This window comes from Haliaeetus albicilla, chromosome 6, assembly GCF_947461875.1.
Source record: "Haliaeetus albicilla chromosome 6, bHalAlb1.1, whole genome shotgun sequence".
Lineage (NCBI taxonomy): Eukaryota > Metazoa > Chordata > Aves > Accipitriformes > Accipitridae > Haliaeetus > Haliaeetus albicilla.
The window spans coordinates 5820837-5838593 of NC_091488.1; the positions used below are offsets into that span (position 1 = coordinate 5820837).

Genomic DNA, 17757 nt, shown 5'->3' on the forward strand with positions numbered 1-17757 from the left:
CACGCATCGCCCTCACCCCTTGAGCTGCTCCCTCATGGCGGCGACTGCTCGGCGGCGGCGGCGGCAGAACGAGCGCGGCCGCCCAACCCAACCCAGCCCAGCCCAGCCCCGCCGCCGAGCGCCACTGCGGCCGCCCCGCCGGGAGGGCGGGAAGGGGGCGGGGCTCCCCAGCCCGCCCCGCCCGCCGGCGGTGCCGGTCTCCGGGCGGAGGGCCGCCAACAGCCCCCCCTCACCCTCCCAGCGCCTTCCCGCCCTTTGGCGGGGCGCGTGAGGGCATCTCGCCGCCTTCGCGCGGGGCTGTGGTAACTCGTCAGGCGGCGGCGGGAGGAAGCCCTCGGGCTTTCCCCGGACTTTTCTTTTTTTTTCTTTTTTTTTGGGGGGGGGGGGAGGAGGTTGGGTGTCTTTGCGTTCCCCCGGGCCCGCCGGGGAGACGGGTGCGCTCAGGGGCTGGTAAAGGAGTTCGCTTTTCAGCGGACTTGAGAGGAAAACTTAAATTAAAATATGCACCGAAGCTGGGACGGATTTGATAGGGGGCCTTCACGTGGGTTTTCGCTTCGCAGCTGTTAATTTCGGTGCTCAAAATGCCGAGGGGTTTACTCGTGAGTGAAACCGGGCAATATCGTTTCTAAGGGCTTGCCTTGGCCTCACCGGGCGGGACGAGCTTCTCCCTCCGAATTGCCAGAGCCGAAGAAATAGTTCTGCTCGTGCTGAGTAACTGTCGCAATGTTTCGCTGTATTAATTCCTACTTGATATTCAGCACACAAAGAAAAGCTAACGATCCCCCTTTAGTGTCATAAGCATTTCAAATCAGCACAGCCAGTCTCCTCCCGGGCAAGTTTTACATCTCTGTCCTTTATTCATTAAAATAATGCTGCATAGGGAACCAAGTCCCTCACGCAACCCAAGTCGTTTCTCAAGGCTTACAGACTCTGCTTTCTTGGTAAAGCCACCCAAAAAGGCTGCCTTTCAAACGTACAACACCCCCAACCCCTGTTTTTACACTGGGAAGACGCAGGCCTAGAAGCACAGAAAATTCATCTCAGCCGTAGTTTCTATACCACAGGAATATCCCACAGACTGCTTTCCTGTTACATAGATGCCGGTAAGCCCTGAACTTGGTGGGTTTTACCCTAAGTACCAGGATATTTAGGGGCCCCCTTAAGGCTCCAGGTAGCTGGGTTATCTGAGTTTAGGAAAAGCTCAACAAGCAGCTCAAGGAAAGCCCTCAGTGTTTTCTTCTAGAAGCATTAAAAGTGGGAGATGCTCAAGGTTCAACCCCTCAGGCCCCCAAATGCAAATAAGAAACTTAATGGAATTCAATGTTAAATTCTCATAGTTTACAGACAATTCAATTTGTTTAAAAAGGTCTAATTCACAGTTTTCAGTTACCTTGGATCTACAACACTACCCCAACATGGAAAGACAAAGAGGATTAATTTTTGTTTAAACATAAATTGCTACGTTAAAGCTCATTAGACTCTGTGAAAATTTTCCATTTACTTCAGTGGACTTGGTACTAGATCGATTGCTATGTCAGATACCTTAGTTCTGAGGTGAATGAACTGGCTGAAGGCTGTCAATTGTGTTACATCAACCACCTCACCTTTTCTCATCTTTAGCTAAGTTTTAAGAAGTGAGAGATCTCTCTTTAAGTCTTTAAAATAGGATGTTTAGCGTATTACTTGGGAGATTAGAAGGAGAGAGCAGCTGCCTGTGTCATACAGAGGGACTCGGGGTAGCCAGAAGCCTGCCGTTTCACAGCAGAAGTGGTTTGTTTTCCTCCAAGAAGTATCTAGTACTGATACCCCCGATACACATTCCTTCAATTTTTACTGTTTCTGGAGTTTCCTGGTCCGCCTAAACAGAAGCTTGATGCTGCTATTATCACATTGGTCTTCTTTCCCATACAATAGTGCCAAGTAATAAGAATTTAAAAACCAGTCTGAATTTCTTATACTTTGCATAATCTTCTTTCTCCGTGAGTTACAAATAAAGCATTGTATTCAATTAGACTCACAGCAGGTGAAAACCCCAATTAGTGAATCCATTTTCTTGGCTTTTTTCCCCTACCTTACACCCACACACCACTTTTTTTTTTTTTTTAACAATAAAGGGGAACTCTGAGTCATTCCTCAATTGAAAAGCAAATTAACCCTTTGATCTCCCAAATCAAACTATTACCCACTCAAGAACATCCAGGGGAAAACAAGAATGTTGAAGGATTAAGGGATTAAGGCCTATTGACTTTATAATTTGATTTTATATTAAAAAAATCTATTTAATGTAGTTCTGATTGTTGTCTTCAAATTCACAAAAGCTTTTAGCTGTTTTTGATTGACCTCAGAATTACATTTTTGCTGTATAATGTACACAAGTAATACCACTCTTATTCCAAATTACTTTTAAACTACCCCTAATTTATTACAAAAATATATTTTGTTTGCAGTGTAAATGGTTACTGTCTTTGGCATTTGTAACTGAAGCCAATCTTTATGCCATACTTAATTTTAAGCCATTTATTTGATAAAAGACAGTCTTCTTCCTGTAGAAAATAAAACAGGATTACGGAGTAAGCAGAATTTTAATTCCCTGTGGTGTTTTTCTTATCCAAGGGCTATTCAGTCAATTTGTGCACCTACACAGAGACCTGAATCAGAAGGAGAGCGGTGTTTATTTCTTTTATACTGTAGGTTTGTCCTGGACTATATCTAATCAAGGTATCTATCTGTCTCTTTAACATTTAACACCAAGTGCTTAAGGCGAAATCACATCCCCCTAATAAATGAGGGATAATAATTAGAGGCTGTCTTATTACCCCAAAACTCTTTCAGGAAAAAAAAAAAAGATGAACGGGATTTGCAGGCAGTCTGCATTGCTTGCTGTCCAAATAGTTACTGGAACTTGTGCATTTGAGAAACCTGATTTTTCAATTTTAGCATGTTCTTCTCAGAATGTTGTCCCTTTCCTATGGGGAAAGAGCCACAGACATACACACATTAAAATTAATAATAATATGGACATAAAATAACCGATCCCTAAACAATAATGTCTGAGTATAAATCTTCATAAGTTTTATGTATATCAGCATCACTGCTCCATGTTACTGACAGATACGGAAACCCGAATGCAGAAATGGGTAGGGACTTACCTAAAACTACTTAGTAGGGCAGACATTAAATGTACAAGTTTGCTTGTAAGTTTAGCACTTTATGAGTTAGAAAACTAGAGAGACATGTCTTTAGTTTTACTGTCATTGAAAGTGAAGATACAACATTTTCCTATTAACGAAGTCTTGCTTCCATAGTTCCGTGAAGCATGTAGTCCTCCTTGTAAGTATGGCTTTAGTATTTCTCAGTTATCTGGGTAGTGGATTAGCAAGCGCTTGCCTTGCATAGAAGAAGATGTTGTGGTGCCCTGTGTTGGGCTGGCTAATCCGTTATGCTGTTTGAGTCTATTTTCTTTTTGTTGGTATAAATAAATACTAAGAATCACTTGGGATGGCACGATGACACTTTCCTGGATCATCTGTCTTAAATATGCTCCAAGGGCTGACATCTCCGGGAGTTTTTTAGTATTTCTTGATAGCGCTCTCAGAAGAGCCCAGAAGAGAATACTGTTTTGGATGCTGCTGGTTTGGGGTTTTGGGGGTTTTTTTGGCTCTTTGCACATTACCACTGGAAGCACATCAAAATACTGTAAATGCAATGAAGAACATAGTTTTGAAATTCTGCATTCATTTTCCCCAGCATTGCACTGTAAATTAAAGACCTACGAAAACATTCACAGCTCGGTATACTTATAATCAGTTATTTACACCATAAGAGAGTCGGGGAAGGAGCATACCACTTTCTGTCCAGAGGGAAACCCAATCTGTGTCCTGTATTAGCAGGTGCTGCTTCTTACACAGCGCAGGGCTCATTCTCCGCACCGTAAGGCAGCCGTGTAACTGGCAAGTGGAGCTCACAAGAATTTGCCTGGCATGTTTCACTGAGATGTTCTTGGAATAGACAGAGTAGGAAGAGAAATCCTTATTATTTTCTTTTTTTTTTTTTAAATAAAACTAATTCTGCAGTAAATATTACAGAGCTTGCAGCAATTTAATGCACAGTATGGAAAGTACTGGTGCACAGCGTGTGTGACAGGAGTACATCTGTTCCTGCCGAATGCACAATGGCACAACCTCCGCGTTCCTTTGGGCTGTACTTGCTTTTACTACAGTAAAGACACCTGATTAAAACTGAAATCTTAGTCACCCTACGAGACGAGTATCACGGAGCCTCAGGAGCAGTCTGTGTGCACCTTACGTCGCACTGCTGTTGATAAAAGATGAATGAGAGGGTGCCTGTCACTGTGGATATATTAGATATACATATGAATTTCATCCTGCTGGAATCTTGGAAAGGCTAATTCGCGGAGGCTACATTTATTATGTTAAGCTGATGGTGACAATTTAGACACCTTGCAGTATCAGAGTGTTTGTTCAGTCTCTGCTGCCAAGTGTATGACCCTGAAAAGAGGAGCAGAGTATTTAAGTAAGATTACATGCATCACTGGATGCAGTGGATAGCACATCCCAGTTCCACCAGCACTATGAGCTCTTCAGGTAAGCACCTGTAAATACCAAAAGCTCTTTTCTCCCTCCCATACCAAATCACAAGAAATAAAGAAAATTAAGAAAGGAATAACCCCTACTCTTCCAGGATGGAGATGAACTGGAGTGTGAATAGTCCCAAGAATGGGAAGATCAAGAAGCAAAATGCTGGCAAAATGCTAGATAATTAAAAGTATTAAAAACCCCTCTGAAGTAAGGCTTTTGGAAAGCTAACAAAAAGAAACCTACAAAAAAAGACTTAAAATCTACCAGCAGAAAACTTATGCCAAGCAAAACTGCTTGCTGTCTTTAGAATACACAAATAAATCTTGAAAAATAATAATTATACCATAGTAAATTCTTGGTTTGAGTAATCTGTATTGGCAAAACGAATGGTTATCATTTCAGGGAGTAAGGTTGAGAAAAAATGCAGACTAATAAGGATAAATTAAACAAAACAAGGAAGGCAAACTCCATTTCTTACTTTCCTTTGCATGCCCAGTTAGAAATAAATGACTGTTTTGCCTCCTGGGGGATTAAAATAAGCAGGATTTCATAAACTCTCTTGCTCACTGACTTGCTTTTCACCTCAAAATCTTTCTTTCCGTGCACAAAATTATGTGTGGCAAACATAAAAACTGGCTTCCCAAATCATTAACTTCTCTATTGTTTCCTATCAATGTATAGATCTCAATAGCAAGAAACTCTGCATATTGCAGTCCTACTTCCCTCAGGGCCCAGAAAACCTGATGCTAGCTACCAGCCACCATCCTTTCCTGGTCCCTAACAAGCAGCCCTCTCTTCCAAAGGCTTCCACATACATTAAAGGAGAAGCATGCCTTCCTTTTTTGTTGCATTCCATAATAGATGTATTTTTGACACTATCAAACCATTTTTTCTGACTAATATCATACAAATAGAAAAGTTCTTTCATCGAGGATGTTTTTTCAAAATGTCCCTATGCAAATATTATCTAGAAGAGAAAATACTCATTTGGGGAAAAAAAGCCACTTAGATCGTGCTAGGAGATTATGTACTGGGATGTTCCAATGGTAAGACTGCCCTTAGGTAGTAAAAGAAGAGGACAATTAAATCTATTGCATTTTATGACAGCTATATGCAGGCAAGTTCCCAGTCAGACCACCAGCTAGGCAAACTTTGCACCTTTGAATTAATGCATTCCTTTTTTTGCTGTGTGTATTTTAGCAATGGGTGCTTTGCCGTCTTCTCACAGAAACTGTAGTTTTTGTTGTGTTAAAATATACTTTAAACCTGTCATAACTACCATATTGTTTCCTCGACGATTATAATACACTATACATAACGTTAGAACTCTAACAACAAGAGGCCCTGCCTATTTTTATGTACCCACTAGGCTTTTCCATCATCCTCCCAAACACATCGAGCAAAATGATCCACAAATACAGTAAGTTTGAGGTCTATTCCTAACCTTTTCCGTAGGTTGGGCCACGCAGAGCCCTCATGTGAGAAAGGGATGGTTCTCCCTCCCTGGTAAATCAAACTTGCATTGATTTAGTTTCAAAACTGGAGAGTCTTCAGCTTCTCCCAATACCCTGGTGTAACACTGGCAAAGCTTAGTCTTCCTGCATAGCATGATTGCTTTGCTCTCTCTTCCTATATGTCTTATGTGGGGATCCTGAAATCAGAGGAGAGTGCAGCACTGCACTTGGGGAAGGAGCCAGCCTAGAGAAGTTAGTGGGAAGAGAGAGCAGCTACACCTAACTAGCCTCACCAGTAATTCCATCCAGGCTAACTCCTTCATCTGATCCAGGTGACATTTCTCATGGTTTATTTGCATAGAAATGCAGCTTCAGGTTTAGGGTTGTGCAACTATCCCCAAACTGAGGTCAGACTTGGTAACAGCAAGAAAAAAATCTGGAAAGGAAAAGTTTCTCATTGGACATTTCTGAAATCAAAACTTTTTATTTAATTTCAAAACAATATTCTATGAAAAAAAAAGTACTTCAATTTGGCTACAAAACAAGGCAATTGTTCATACAGCTCTGGCACTGCCCTTTAAGGGCAAGTGGCAATAGTCTCATCTTGTCCATGCCAAAGAGTGAAAATTAGCAGTTATATATACAGTCAATTGAAACAAATATAGACATACAGATACCTGCATTAACTACTGCTTCCAGAGACGAATGAAGCAGTATCGGCTGCCATGGAGCCATGTCCTAGGGCACAGATAATATTTTATCCTAACTGAATCTAGATGTATGTTAGCACTTAAATACTTCAGTAAAGAGGGATATAAAGGAATTTTGAGGTCAGATGAAAATTATTTCTTAGCTAAGTGCAAGAAAAGGATTTCATTCAAGTCTCCTGTGGCAAGTTCAAGCGTTTACGCTTTGGCACATGCTTCACATAATTCCAGACAACTTCTGCTCCTTCCGTTTACTTAACTATAATGTGGTTCTTCCAAACAAAGTAGTCCTCCCAGCTTTTGCATTTAGGTACATTTGTGTAGCTCTTTCTATCTTTGGCATAGTAGCTGGCAGTTAATTCAGGAAAGAATCCTGTGGATGCTAGCTGATAGAAAAAAAGTGTTGCTAAACTATATTGCACAGTTTAAACTTTATGTTTAACTAAGTCTAATAATGGGAATGCATTTAATAGAACTCAAAGTCTAGGTATACTTTCAGTATTTCATACGTTTGAATTGAGCCAAACCTCTCATGGTACATCTCAACAAGGTTTCAAATGGCTTGCAATTCTACTGGCATACCTTCATTCAGTTCTCTGATCTCTGTTATTAAACAGAAAATGGAATTTCTTCGTGAAAGAATAAACATGCAAAATGATGATTCCCTCTCTAGCAACACAGCCAAATTCACCACAAAAACTTGCAATGAAAACCAGAGATGCCTTGTCTACGCAAGTCAAAGAGCCTTGACATTTATGACCAAAGGTACACAGATGACTTTTAGGACCTACTATAGTCCATTATTAAATCAAGAACAATGGTGAACGTGTGGAGCTCAAAATCAGTCAAAATATTATTTTCTTTCTATACTGAGCATTTTTTCACATTGAACTAACCAAACAATTTCCAAATTTGTATTTGGAACTATATACTTCATCTTTAAGAAGTTGCTTTCAGAAGTGCAATCTAAATCCTGAACAATCCACAGAGCCCTAAAATATTAAGGATTTAAATGTTGGTTATAGTCCATATTAACATCTTAGACCCCTGCTGCTACATCTAACTCCCTTGAACACAGTATAAGAAATGTCAACCTACAATTAGACCATATCAACATCTACAGCTTTTTGCAAAATAGTCCAGACGTGAAGAGAAAATTGTTATGGCTAGGACTAAGTGGAGTTATCTATCTTTATCATCTCCCTCACCACATGACACAGAATGCCAGATTATTTGAAAACTTCAAAATACCTAATTCCATACTATCAGTCATAAGAAACATCACACAGTTTTGTCACCTTCCTCTCAAGAAAAAAAAAAGGATTAAATTCAAGAATTCTCTGTATCTACACAGTACACTAAAAATGCAAAGCATGCACAGGATCTAAACCATTTGTTTATTTAATAGTGTCCACAATTTGCAGTTTTATGCTGGCATAAATTTCACAGACATAGAAAACATATTACCAACTGTGTAGAAGATGATTTTCTGAGTGTCCTTAAAGTTGGAAAGAAGGATCATCTGAACTCACACCTCCCATCTCAGGAAACATTACAAATGAACATTCATCCCTAATCCCAAAATAACAAAATCAGACTGTCATATTAAGAAAATATGGTGGTGTTTTAAATTATCATTCTTCTCTCGAGGTAAATAATTTTCCTTCAATTACTATCAGCAGCTCTGACTCGTGGATGCCAGCTTTAGAACCAAATGTCATTTTGCAAACAATTATCACCAGTTAATGTCTTTACACTAATATGCATCAGCCAAGGGAAAATAAAAAAAAAAAAAGACCTTCAACCTTATCTTTTAAATAAAAACTGGGTTAAGATATGTGGTATCTAAATACTTCTGTACATTAGTAATGAACCTTATTTTTGCTTATGGACATTATAATTTTTTTCAGTATTCGGAAATGAATCTCTTATTACTTTTCCATAGTTCTGTTGCGGCAATTGCTCTTCGTTCTCATTCTTAAAAATCTACTGTCATTATTTCTCAAATTATTATCCTTCCACCCATGTCCCTCAATTTGTTCTGTTTTTAAGGTAACTAACGGAGCAAATAATTTATTAAGGATAAAAATAATTTTGCAAAGATTTGCAGAAGCTGACAGCCAAAGAGTTTTGCCACATAGAGCCCAAGCAGGGAGTGAAGGATTAGACCCCATCTAATCCACTGGTTTTATCAAATCACTGTATTTAATACACTGAACTAAAACCTTTGGAGAGTTTTATTTTTAGCAGCTTGCCATACTGAGCATTCATTTGGCTTTATTCTAAGAATTACAATGTAGGAATCAAAGAGAAGAAACATTTCTTGTTTGTGACTAAGGTATCATCATTAAAAGTCTTCCATTCCCCAAACAAATAAATAGAATTTTTTTTTTTTTACTTTACGCCATTTCTGATAATTTTCATAGTAAACATTACACTTCACTGAGGCTAACATTTATTTTAAAATTTTAAAAGGGATTATATGCAATGAAAATGATCATTTGGTGATGACAGTGCACTCTGTTGGGTCAGAGATGAAGAAAGTGACTGGTTTTGATAGTTATTGCCATGTCAACCTTGTACATGAAACTTGCTAGCAATTTGGAGAAAACAAGACCAGTGGGATTACGTCTATGCTGCCATTTAATTAAATGATTTAGTCTATTTAATAGCCAAGAAAGATCAACTCTCCAAAGGTGATAATATTTTGGTTATTTGGATGTTCTAGTGGCACGTTATCTTACCCCTATACTCCTATGTGTGTCTGCCCTGAGAATAATAGTTGTCTCTTGGTCCAAATTTCACACAGTGACTCTTGTTCTTACTGCTGAGAGGTGGACCGCTCTACGGCAGACTGGCCGTGGTACTCCTCTACTTCCCACTGCTCCTGTGGACCTAAGGCATGATTTTATTTACAGATTTAAATTTTTTTTTTTTTTTTTTTTTCATTTCAAATTGTCTGACCTAATGTGGGAGTTGTTGCAGCCCAACTGCCACCACACCTGTGGTATCTTTTTGAAACTAGTTGGGCCTGTCCCTGCAGAATAACTCCATCACATCAAATGGCAAAACTATCTCCCTACGCTGGGGGAACCAGAAGAGTTCTAGATCAGCTCAAACCCCTGTGATTTAAATGCCATGCATAGAATACAGTCACAAGTGCTTTGCTGTGCTAGATCCTCAAGCTTTCTTGATGAGCCTACCAAAGAATCAGCTGGTAATCAAAGTAATTATTTTTTAAGTAATGGATTTTTTACCCAGAAAGCAACTCATTTGACAAAAGTGAGTCACTACCAGTGAAGACCAGCCATACCGTAACTTCTTTTAAAGTGTGCTGAATGCTCTATATGCAATTTCCAAAGTTTGCAGCAGTCAATTTTTCTAAGAAAAAAACCTATTATTTCCAGTCAAAAATTTTGTAAGCTGGCACAATTTTTGACACAGTTAACTAATTGAAGAAGCACTTCCAATGCATACCAGCAGAGTAGCTGGCATCTTATGGCATTTCTTAAAGTTTCATTACGTACAAAGGAATGGTTTAGCTAGCAAATTCTATAAGAAACTGGTAAAAGGTAGGACTTTGAAGAACACTCATCTGCTCTCTTGGACTCCTCTGTATTCACAGACACTACAGCATCTTGCCAAGTTTGTAAACTGCAAAAGCATAGCGTGCAATGACAATGCTCTAACCCTTTTAGTGCACTGCATACTACAAACTGAGCTGAATTTTACCTCCAAACAAAATTTTGGCTGCATTCCTTAATCAGTACAGGTTGTTCTCGCATTGGCAGGCTATCCCATTCTCTCACTTAAAACGATTTGAGGGATTTTTAATTTCATGGGTTTGCTTGTTCCTAGATGGGCACAGTTTATATAAATCAGTTCCAGCCACCAACTCCAACATTGAAAAAGACAGGTCGTATTTTCTTAATTTAGGTCGTTATGATGATATATTTTTCTCTACTTTGTCTTTTTGTGTAATCTGCAATTAAGAGGCTAATTTAAAATACCTTTTACAGAACAATTTAAGTGTCTATTCTATAGTTTTCCTCTTTCTAACTCAACGTTTAATTAAGTGCTAAGTTTGACATTACATAATTTGGTGAGAAATTCAGCACTGGATTTCGGTGAATACAAGATAAAGCATGTTGTCGGAAAAAAATACCTATTCATAAGCAATGCAGCACTATTCTATGTTAATACTGGTTTCAATAATGTCTTTTTATAGATATGGTTTGGTCCGATCCCCCCTCCCTTGAAACAATCAGACTGACCACAATTACAAGGAATTTGAATAGTAATATGAGTACTAAATTACTAACAATACTACAGCACCAATCTTAGATTGTTGTATATACGTAGGAGCAGAATTGAGATTGCTATTTTTAAGGAACTCTTCAAGTTTATTTCCTTGGTAAAATACATTTTTGGTCTTTACTGGAGCATAAAGGCATAATGCAGCTTTAGGGTGAGGAGTACATGTAGAAAGAAGGGGAACTTTAAGCCTAATTGCATTTTCTGTTAGCCAATATTTTAACCTAAAAGGATCACCTGGTCAGTCTCTTACAAGCTGTAAAGTAAAAAAAAAAAATAAGAATGGCTGCATCTTTGGCAGGCATAGGAATAGGACAAAGATAGATAGGGAAGTGGTGGGTATACAGTATAATAACTTCCGGCTGGTGTATCATCTGTCTACTGGTAGGTATGTTGAAATAAATAAATGATCAAAAATAATCTAATTTTAAAAAAAGATCAACAAAGTCAGGATGGGTTTTTGGAAATAAGAGTTTGCAACACAAGTGATATGAAAGCAGCAAGATGATTAAAATGCAGAATCTTATTTATTATACATTAGGTAGATCAAAGCTTCTCAGTGATAACAAGGCACTGATGGGGGTTGCCACCTGTTTGGTCTCACTCGCAATGGGAATCTGTTAGGTGAAGCCATGTTAAAGGTTGTCAGTACGTATTACACTTATGAACAGCTTACGTTAAAGCCCCCCAAATTATTCTTATTTTGCTGAAGAGATTTACTTATTATTCACCAGCACATATGATACTTTAATAGTAAATACAAAAAGGAAATTCTGTATAATTCAGGAAGGTTTCTGAAACAACAACAAAAATTTCAGGTAAATACTCCTACTTCAGGCACACCACATACTTCTTTGAGATAGTGGCAAAAAGACCAGAAGAGTATAAAATTAGAATATATTTGAGCTGTGGTTTTGGAGAGTGCTGAGCCTTGCAGCAGGCTGAGCTCAGACAGGAAAGATTGTGGCAAGCAAATTATCCAGGAAAACTAAAAATCTAGAGAACACGGCAGGAGGCAGTTTTCTAGAATTTTTTGGTTGGTTGTCTCTTTTGTCTAACTTCTACACAAAGAAGAGGAAAGCTGTGACTTAAGGAAAGTGTGTGGGTGTAAATGTCTAACAATTATTGGGAAGATTAATAAAGAGAGAATTGAGGAAAGCTGAAAATCTGCAAGATGCAACAAGACAAGGCAAGGCAGCGACAGTCTTTGTCGGTGTCCTTGAAACTTGCTGCAGCACTGGGAAAACAGATGAGCAGAACTTCAGTCTGAAGATGTCAGAGCAACATTGGGCTCTAAGGACTTTAAATGAATATTTGTAGGAGATAAACTTATGCATAACGGAAAGAAAAAGGAAGAGTGAGTAAGAGTCAGAAAGATCTGCTTAAAGTCAGCGGAAATTTAATTTGGCTTTATAAAACGGGGGAAAAAAGTTGATAAGTACTTTAAAAACCATGTGTACCAAAGGAGAATTGTTCGGGAGGTCTCTGGCTGTTACAAATACATGCCATTGACCAAAACCAACATCGAGACCGACACAGGACAAGGGAGTCCCATTGGCTGACTCAATCCAAACCAGAGAGGACTATTGTGAGACCACACGACGTGGGCATACCCACACAGGTGAGTTTGATAAAAAGATTCACACTGACAGACTCTTTTCCACTCCTTATTTCTAGGATAGTGAACAAACGCCCCAAAGCAAAGCAGTGCTGAGGGTTTTGCACTCAGTTTTCTCAAGAGAAAACTGTACAGGTACAGATTCGCGTTTTGCCAGCAGCAAACGTTTATTCCACAATACTTTGGGCACTGATGTGAAAAAACATGATACATGAGAGGAAATGCTGAGAGCCAGATTCTGATCCCTTTTACACTGCTAAAATAAGAAGTAACTTTGCTGAAATCAATGAACGTATCTCTCAATCCATGCAAGCTGCTTTCGGCGCAGAACTTAAATTCGATTTCCAATCTTCTGACATTAAGTCTGACGGGAGCCTAAACTGCCCCCAACATAACTTAGAGTCCTTAGTAGGTCCTTCTGCTCATTTCAAGGCTGTTAAGAGTGCAATGAAATGTTTAGTCCTCCCTCAAACTGGAAACAGGAGAAGAAATAATAGCATATGAAAGCAAGCACTAACATGTAATGACCGTATTAGTAAGGTTTTCATTGCTTTTGTGCCATAGCACAATTAGAATAGCGGAAAAGCAGATGAATCAGGAATGTGCAGGAGAAAACACTGGTCAAACATGAAGATATAGAACACTGCCTGCAACTGAACAGTCTGCTAAGTGTTTTAAATTGTTTGCTAATATTACAGCAGTACTAGAAGAATAAGCACTTCCATTAACAGGCAGCAATTAAAAGAACAAATAAGGTGAATGCACCTATGGCCAGAAAGGTGATCTCTTGGTGGTTGTCGTTTATGCTTCTAGTGATGGTTTATATCAAAATAGCTCAGTTAAGAAGTCCGAAGTTCAAAGCAGTATTTGGAAATGGTGGTGAGCTCATCAGTAAGAGACCTTTGGGAGTCAGTTTTTTAACCTCTAATTTTCTGGTGATACTTAAAGTAAACTGAAGTATAGAGATTAAATATGCTTTTCAACAACTGGGTCCTAGTGGCTAAAATGCTCCTGCTGGCAGAAATCTGGAAGAAATTTCCTTCTAAACACTGAAGTAAAATTTCAAGATGCCTTTACTCCAGATTACTTGTACTAAAAGTTTATAGATGGAGAAATAAAAATGTAGTTTAGGTTTAGTAGTTCTCACTCTTTTTTTCTTATTTTTTATTCCTGTAATCATTGCCATTTCCAGCTACAAAATACATTGTCTGTTACACTCAGGAAAACAGCTGCAGACCGCTTATTTCCACTCTCCAGGGTTTCTATAGGTTGAAGCTGGGGATGATTTTGAAGAAGATTAATATATGAAACAGACAGTTGAGGATATTTTGTCTGCTTACTTCTGCTTCCAGTGTTCACTCTTTAGAAAGGAAATCTGCAACTAGTATAGCATATCTGAAATTCATACTCACAGAGGTGCATCTCCTTCTGTGTTTCTAGACCAAGTGCAGGAACATCTTTAACGAAGAATAGCTTCAGTAGCTTTTTTCAAGGACACGCATAAGTAGAAAGTATACATACATATATTTTGGGAAACATAGCGTTTACCCATTTTTGAGAAATAAGAAACTGGCAATTTCCTCTCGTTTGCCACAACACTGCTCAAGGGTTTGTCCCTGAATGAATGGAGTCTGGAATGGAAAATAGTAATCTGTCACTGATCCTCCCCGGAAACAGCCTCTCTGCCTGTCACTATTACAACAAACAAGGCTATAAAACCTTTGCAATTTAGGTAAATCCTTCTAATGATGTTACAGTTCAATGCTTCTAAAGAGCTAATAATCTAAAAGATCTCCAAAGTTGATTTTAAAAAAGGTAGGTTACTTATTTGATGATTGCAAGAGTTAACATTGCAAGAAACTAGTATTGAACTTACTCAGATTTACAAAGAAGCTTGCGTAGACAGAATGTTAGGCACAAAAACTTTTAGTTAAATGTTGACAATTCTAGAGTCAGTGAAAATTATTCAGTTTTTACAATGTTCACTTCACCACTGAATTTATCTATGAAGATCAAATGGCAAAATTCTGCAAAATATTACAGTTCACTAAGTAAGTATCTTCACTGCAGTAGGGGATGGGAGTCTAAAAGAGAGAAAATTAACTGCTTTAGCATACTGAATCTCCCAGAAAGCATCTGACAAGCAGCAAAAAAGGAAAAAAGTTGAGTGAACCAGCACAGGGGAGAAATTAACTTGACCTAGCTAAAAGGTGCTTCTGTAAAAGAAAGAAAATAAGTAGCTGAACAAATGAGCATATATGTAGATGTTTCAGAACCTCAGAGTTACAGCAATCCCCTTCTGTGTTAAAGTCCTCCAAGCACCAAGCATCAAATGTCAACCTGCTACGGATAGTTTTTAGTTAACCTGAGAGTGATTTTCCTCACGTATATATGTATTCACCATTTTTAAGGGTTTTCCAATTCTGCAGGTCTCACTAGGTGAAAAATTAATCAATACTACAAGGGCAGGTACTAGCAAGGCAATCACTGTATGAAAATGTGCCCCATTAATTAAAATACAGGAATATCTTTCATGGAATGGATTATACCCCCAGCTTTTACAATGCACTAAAGTGTGTTTACTTGTTAAAGACTCTTCTCTGCAAAAATCTGCAAAATGAAGTATTTTAAGAAGGTGAAGAGGAAAGAAGGAACCTTCCTGTGCCAGATTAAAACCAAGAGACATAATGCTAGAGAACATTTAGTTACTTCTGTTCTGTGCTTGTTACTGAACGAGCCAGAATATATCAAATTAAAACAGTAGTCCTTCTGCTGACCTCACCCCCTCGTCATCTACTTTCCTTAATGTCTTTCCCCTTGCTTTTCTTCTCTTAACCTGTCTCTGTCTGCACACAAAAGACTTGTTTCTAGAAGACAACTATTGTTTCTCATGTATTGATTTCATGCTTCTGCTTGAACAAGATGTATGCAAACAGGATGCCTCAGGGTGCATTTAGGAGATGTGGTGCTAAAACTGTTTCTTGAACTGCAAAATATTGCAGCAACATGCTCCCAGACATGCTTCCAGGCAATTATGTCCTCTTTAAACTTTCAGAAAAAAAGTAGCCAACATCACCTCTTTCAATAGAGGGCATTGGAGTACACTCACAATCTACCCTGGTTTCCCTTAGGGGAAGGACCCTTTTCTTCTCTCCCCAATTCTAAACTGTGCAAGACAAGATGATATTTGAATATTGGTTCACTAGAAATGATGTATGCACTTACATTTCAATTTCTGAGAGAGGGAAAAAAAGAATATATAAATAGCATCATTTAAACACCAAAACTAGCATTGAGCAGATGCACACTCCACTTAATGGGGGACTGACCATGTTTCACCGTGCATGCATCTTTTACAGATTCTCAGCAGAATCCGTTACTTGGTACAGATTCTTGACTGGAAGTGACAGACTTCGTATAAAACTGTACTGTTGAGCAGCAGGCTGGCAATGAATAAATGTCGCTCAGGAGGTTAGACATACACAGCTGTAGAGATTATGAAATTCAGCCTCTGTCCTGAAAAATAAATACCTCAAAAAACGGGGAAATTCAAGAACAGTGACATCCAAATGAATTTAATAATTTTACCATAAATATATGGGTTTGAGCCTTTTCTATTTATGAATGACATGTAAAGAAAAATCTTTTTTTGGAAACAAAAGCACAACAAAACATTTGCTGTTGCCCTGAATACTAATGATGGAAGACTGTTGCTATGGTGATGCTAATTTTAACGCTCTTGCCTGTGGACTTCATATGAACTGCCCGTTTTAACTTTTGCAAATGTCATTTACAAAATGAAAACCCATTAATGACTGGCGAGGGCACAATGTTCCACTTTAATTAGAATAATAAGGAATGCTGATGCACAAAGTACAGGTTTGTGAATTGCTACAAAGCCCACACTGTCAAAATTAATTACCACTGATGAGGATTTTGTTCTATTTTTTTTTTTTTTTCCAAAGGAAGCGTTAGAATAATACAACCATAGCTTGACTTGGAGTTGAAAGCAGGCTCTCCTTTTAATACCAAGGTGGAATAAAGAAGTTTCCAAGGCTGACAGTATAGGAAAACGTACAGCAGAGCTTAGAACTGTGATTGAGCCATGCTAAATGAGCACCAATTCCAGTAATGGGGAAAAAGCAAGTGCCAACGCTGCCGGGAAAAAAATATTTTTCAGAGACATACCTGCTCAGAAAACCAGTTAGGATTTGGAAAATAAGAGTTTGTCTTTTTGAAGAATTAAAAAATACAAGTTGAGGACAAGAAATTGAGTGGGTGCTAGGATATGATTCTGGTTTGGGTTGGTGGGGTATTGCTGTGACTAGTTAATTGCCAAGTTCTGGGCCAAGTAGATGATGTTTAGAAAAAAACCAGCATAGACAGCAGTAGTAATCTCTTTTGTAATGCACCAGGCCCGTGCAAATCTGGAGCATACATTTCTCAAGAGAAAGGGAAAAAGTTGCAACTACCATTTCTAATTTTGGGGAAATATCTGAGCATATAAAGTAGGTGCTATGTTGCTAAAGGCGTTTCAGCAGCACTGACTGCAATGAGGAAAGCATACTGCAATGAAAAGCATCACAGGCAGCTGCCTAGAGTACACTATTCAGACTAATTGTTATTATTAAATATCTCCATTGTAGTACTGCTTAGAGAACCTAATTTAGAGTTGAGATCCATTGTATTGCATGCTTTATTAACAGAAAGGAAACTTGCCTTTTCTTTTGTGAAGAGCTGAATTGGTGAAGAACTTGATTTGTCTTTACGCTACGGCACTATTTCAGTGCGAGATCACTGGAAACACGACTGGTGTGAAGAGGAATAGCTGCAAAAACATTTTTCTAAATTCTCATTCATGAGAGGCTACAGTTTAACAACTAGTCAAACTTTCTTCCAGCAGCATTAGTATGAAATCCACTCCCAGTCTATTGGTATACTTTGGCGCTGGTTTAAAATGGCCTGGCCAATTTTGCCCTTGACTTGTCAGCTACTGTGAAAGCTACTGTACTTGCATACAGATCTGCGCTCAAGATATCTGGAATTTCATTGTATTGTACAAAAGG

At 38.6% G+C, this 17757-nt stretch overlaps 1 protein-coding gene across 27 annotated transcripts in view; it reads right to left on the reverse strand.

Moving 5' to 3' along the window:
• The window catches only part of DMD (dystrophin), a 1308223-nt gene that overhangs the window by 88111 nt on the left and 1202355 nt on the right, over positions 1-17757 (reverse strand). For 4 of the 27 annotated variants that reach the window (XM_069784909.1, XM_069784911.1, XM_069784908.1 and 1 more), the window contains exon 1: positions 17-137. The exons of the other annotated variants lie outside the window; for them this stretch is intronic. In XM_069784909.1, coding sequence (XP_069641010.1) covers positions 17-36 — 20 coding nt within the window. In that variant the 5' untranslated portion in view covers positions 37-137. Of the gene's footprint in view, positions 1-16; positions 138-17757 lie in introns of those variants that run through there. 27 annotated transcript variants of the gene reach the window in all.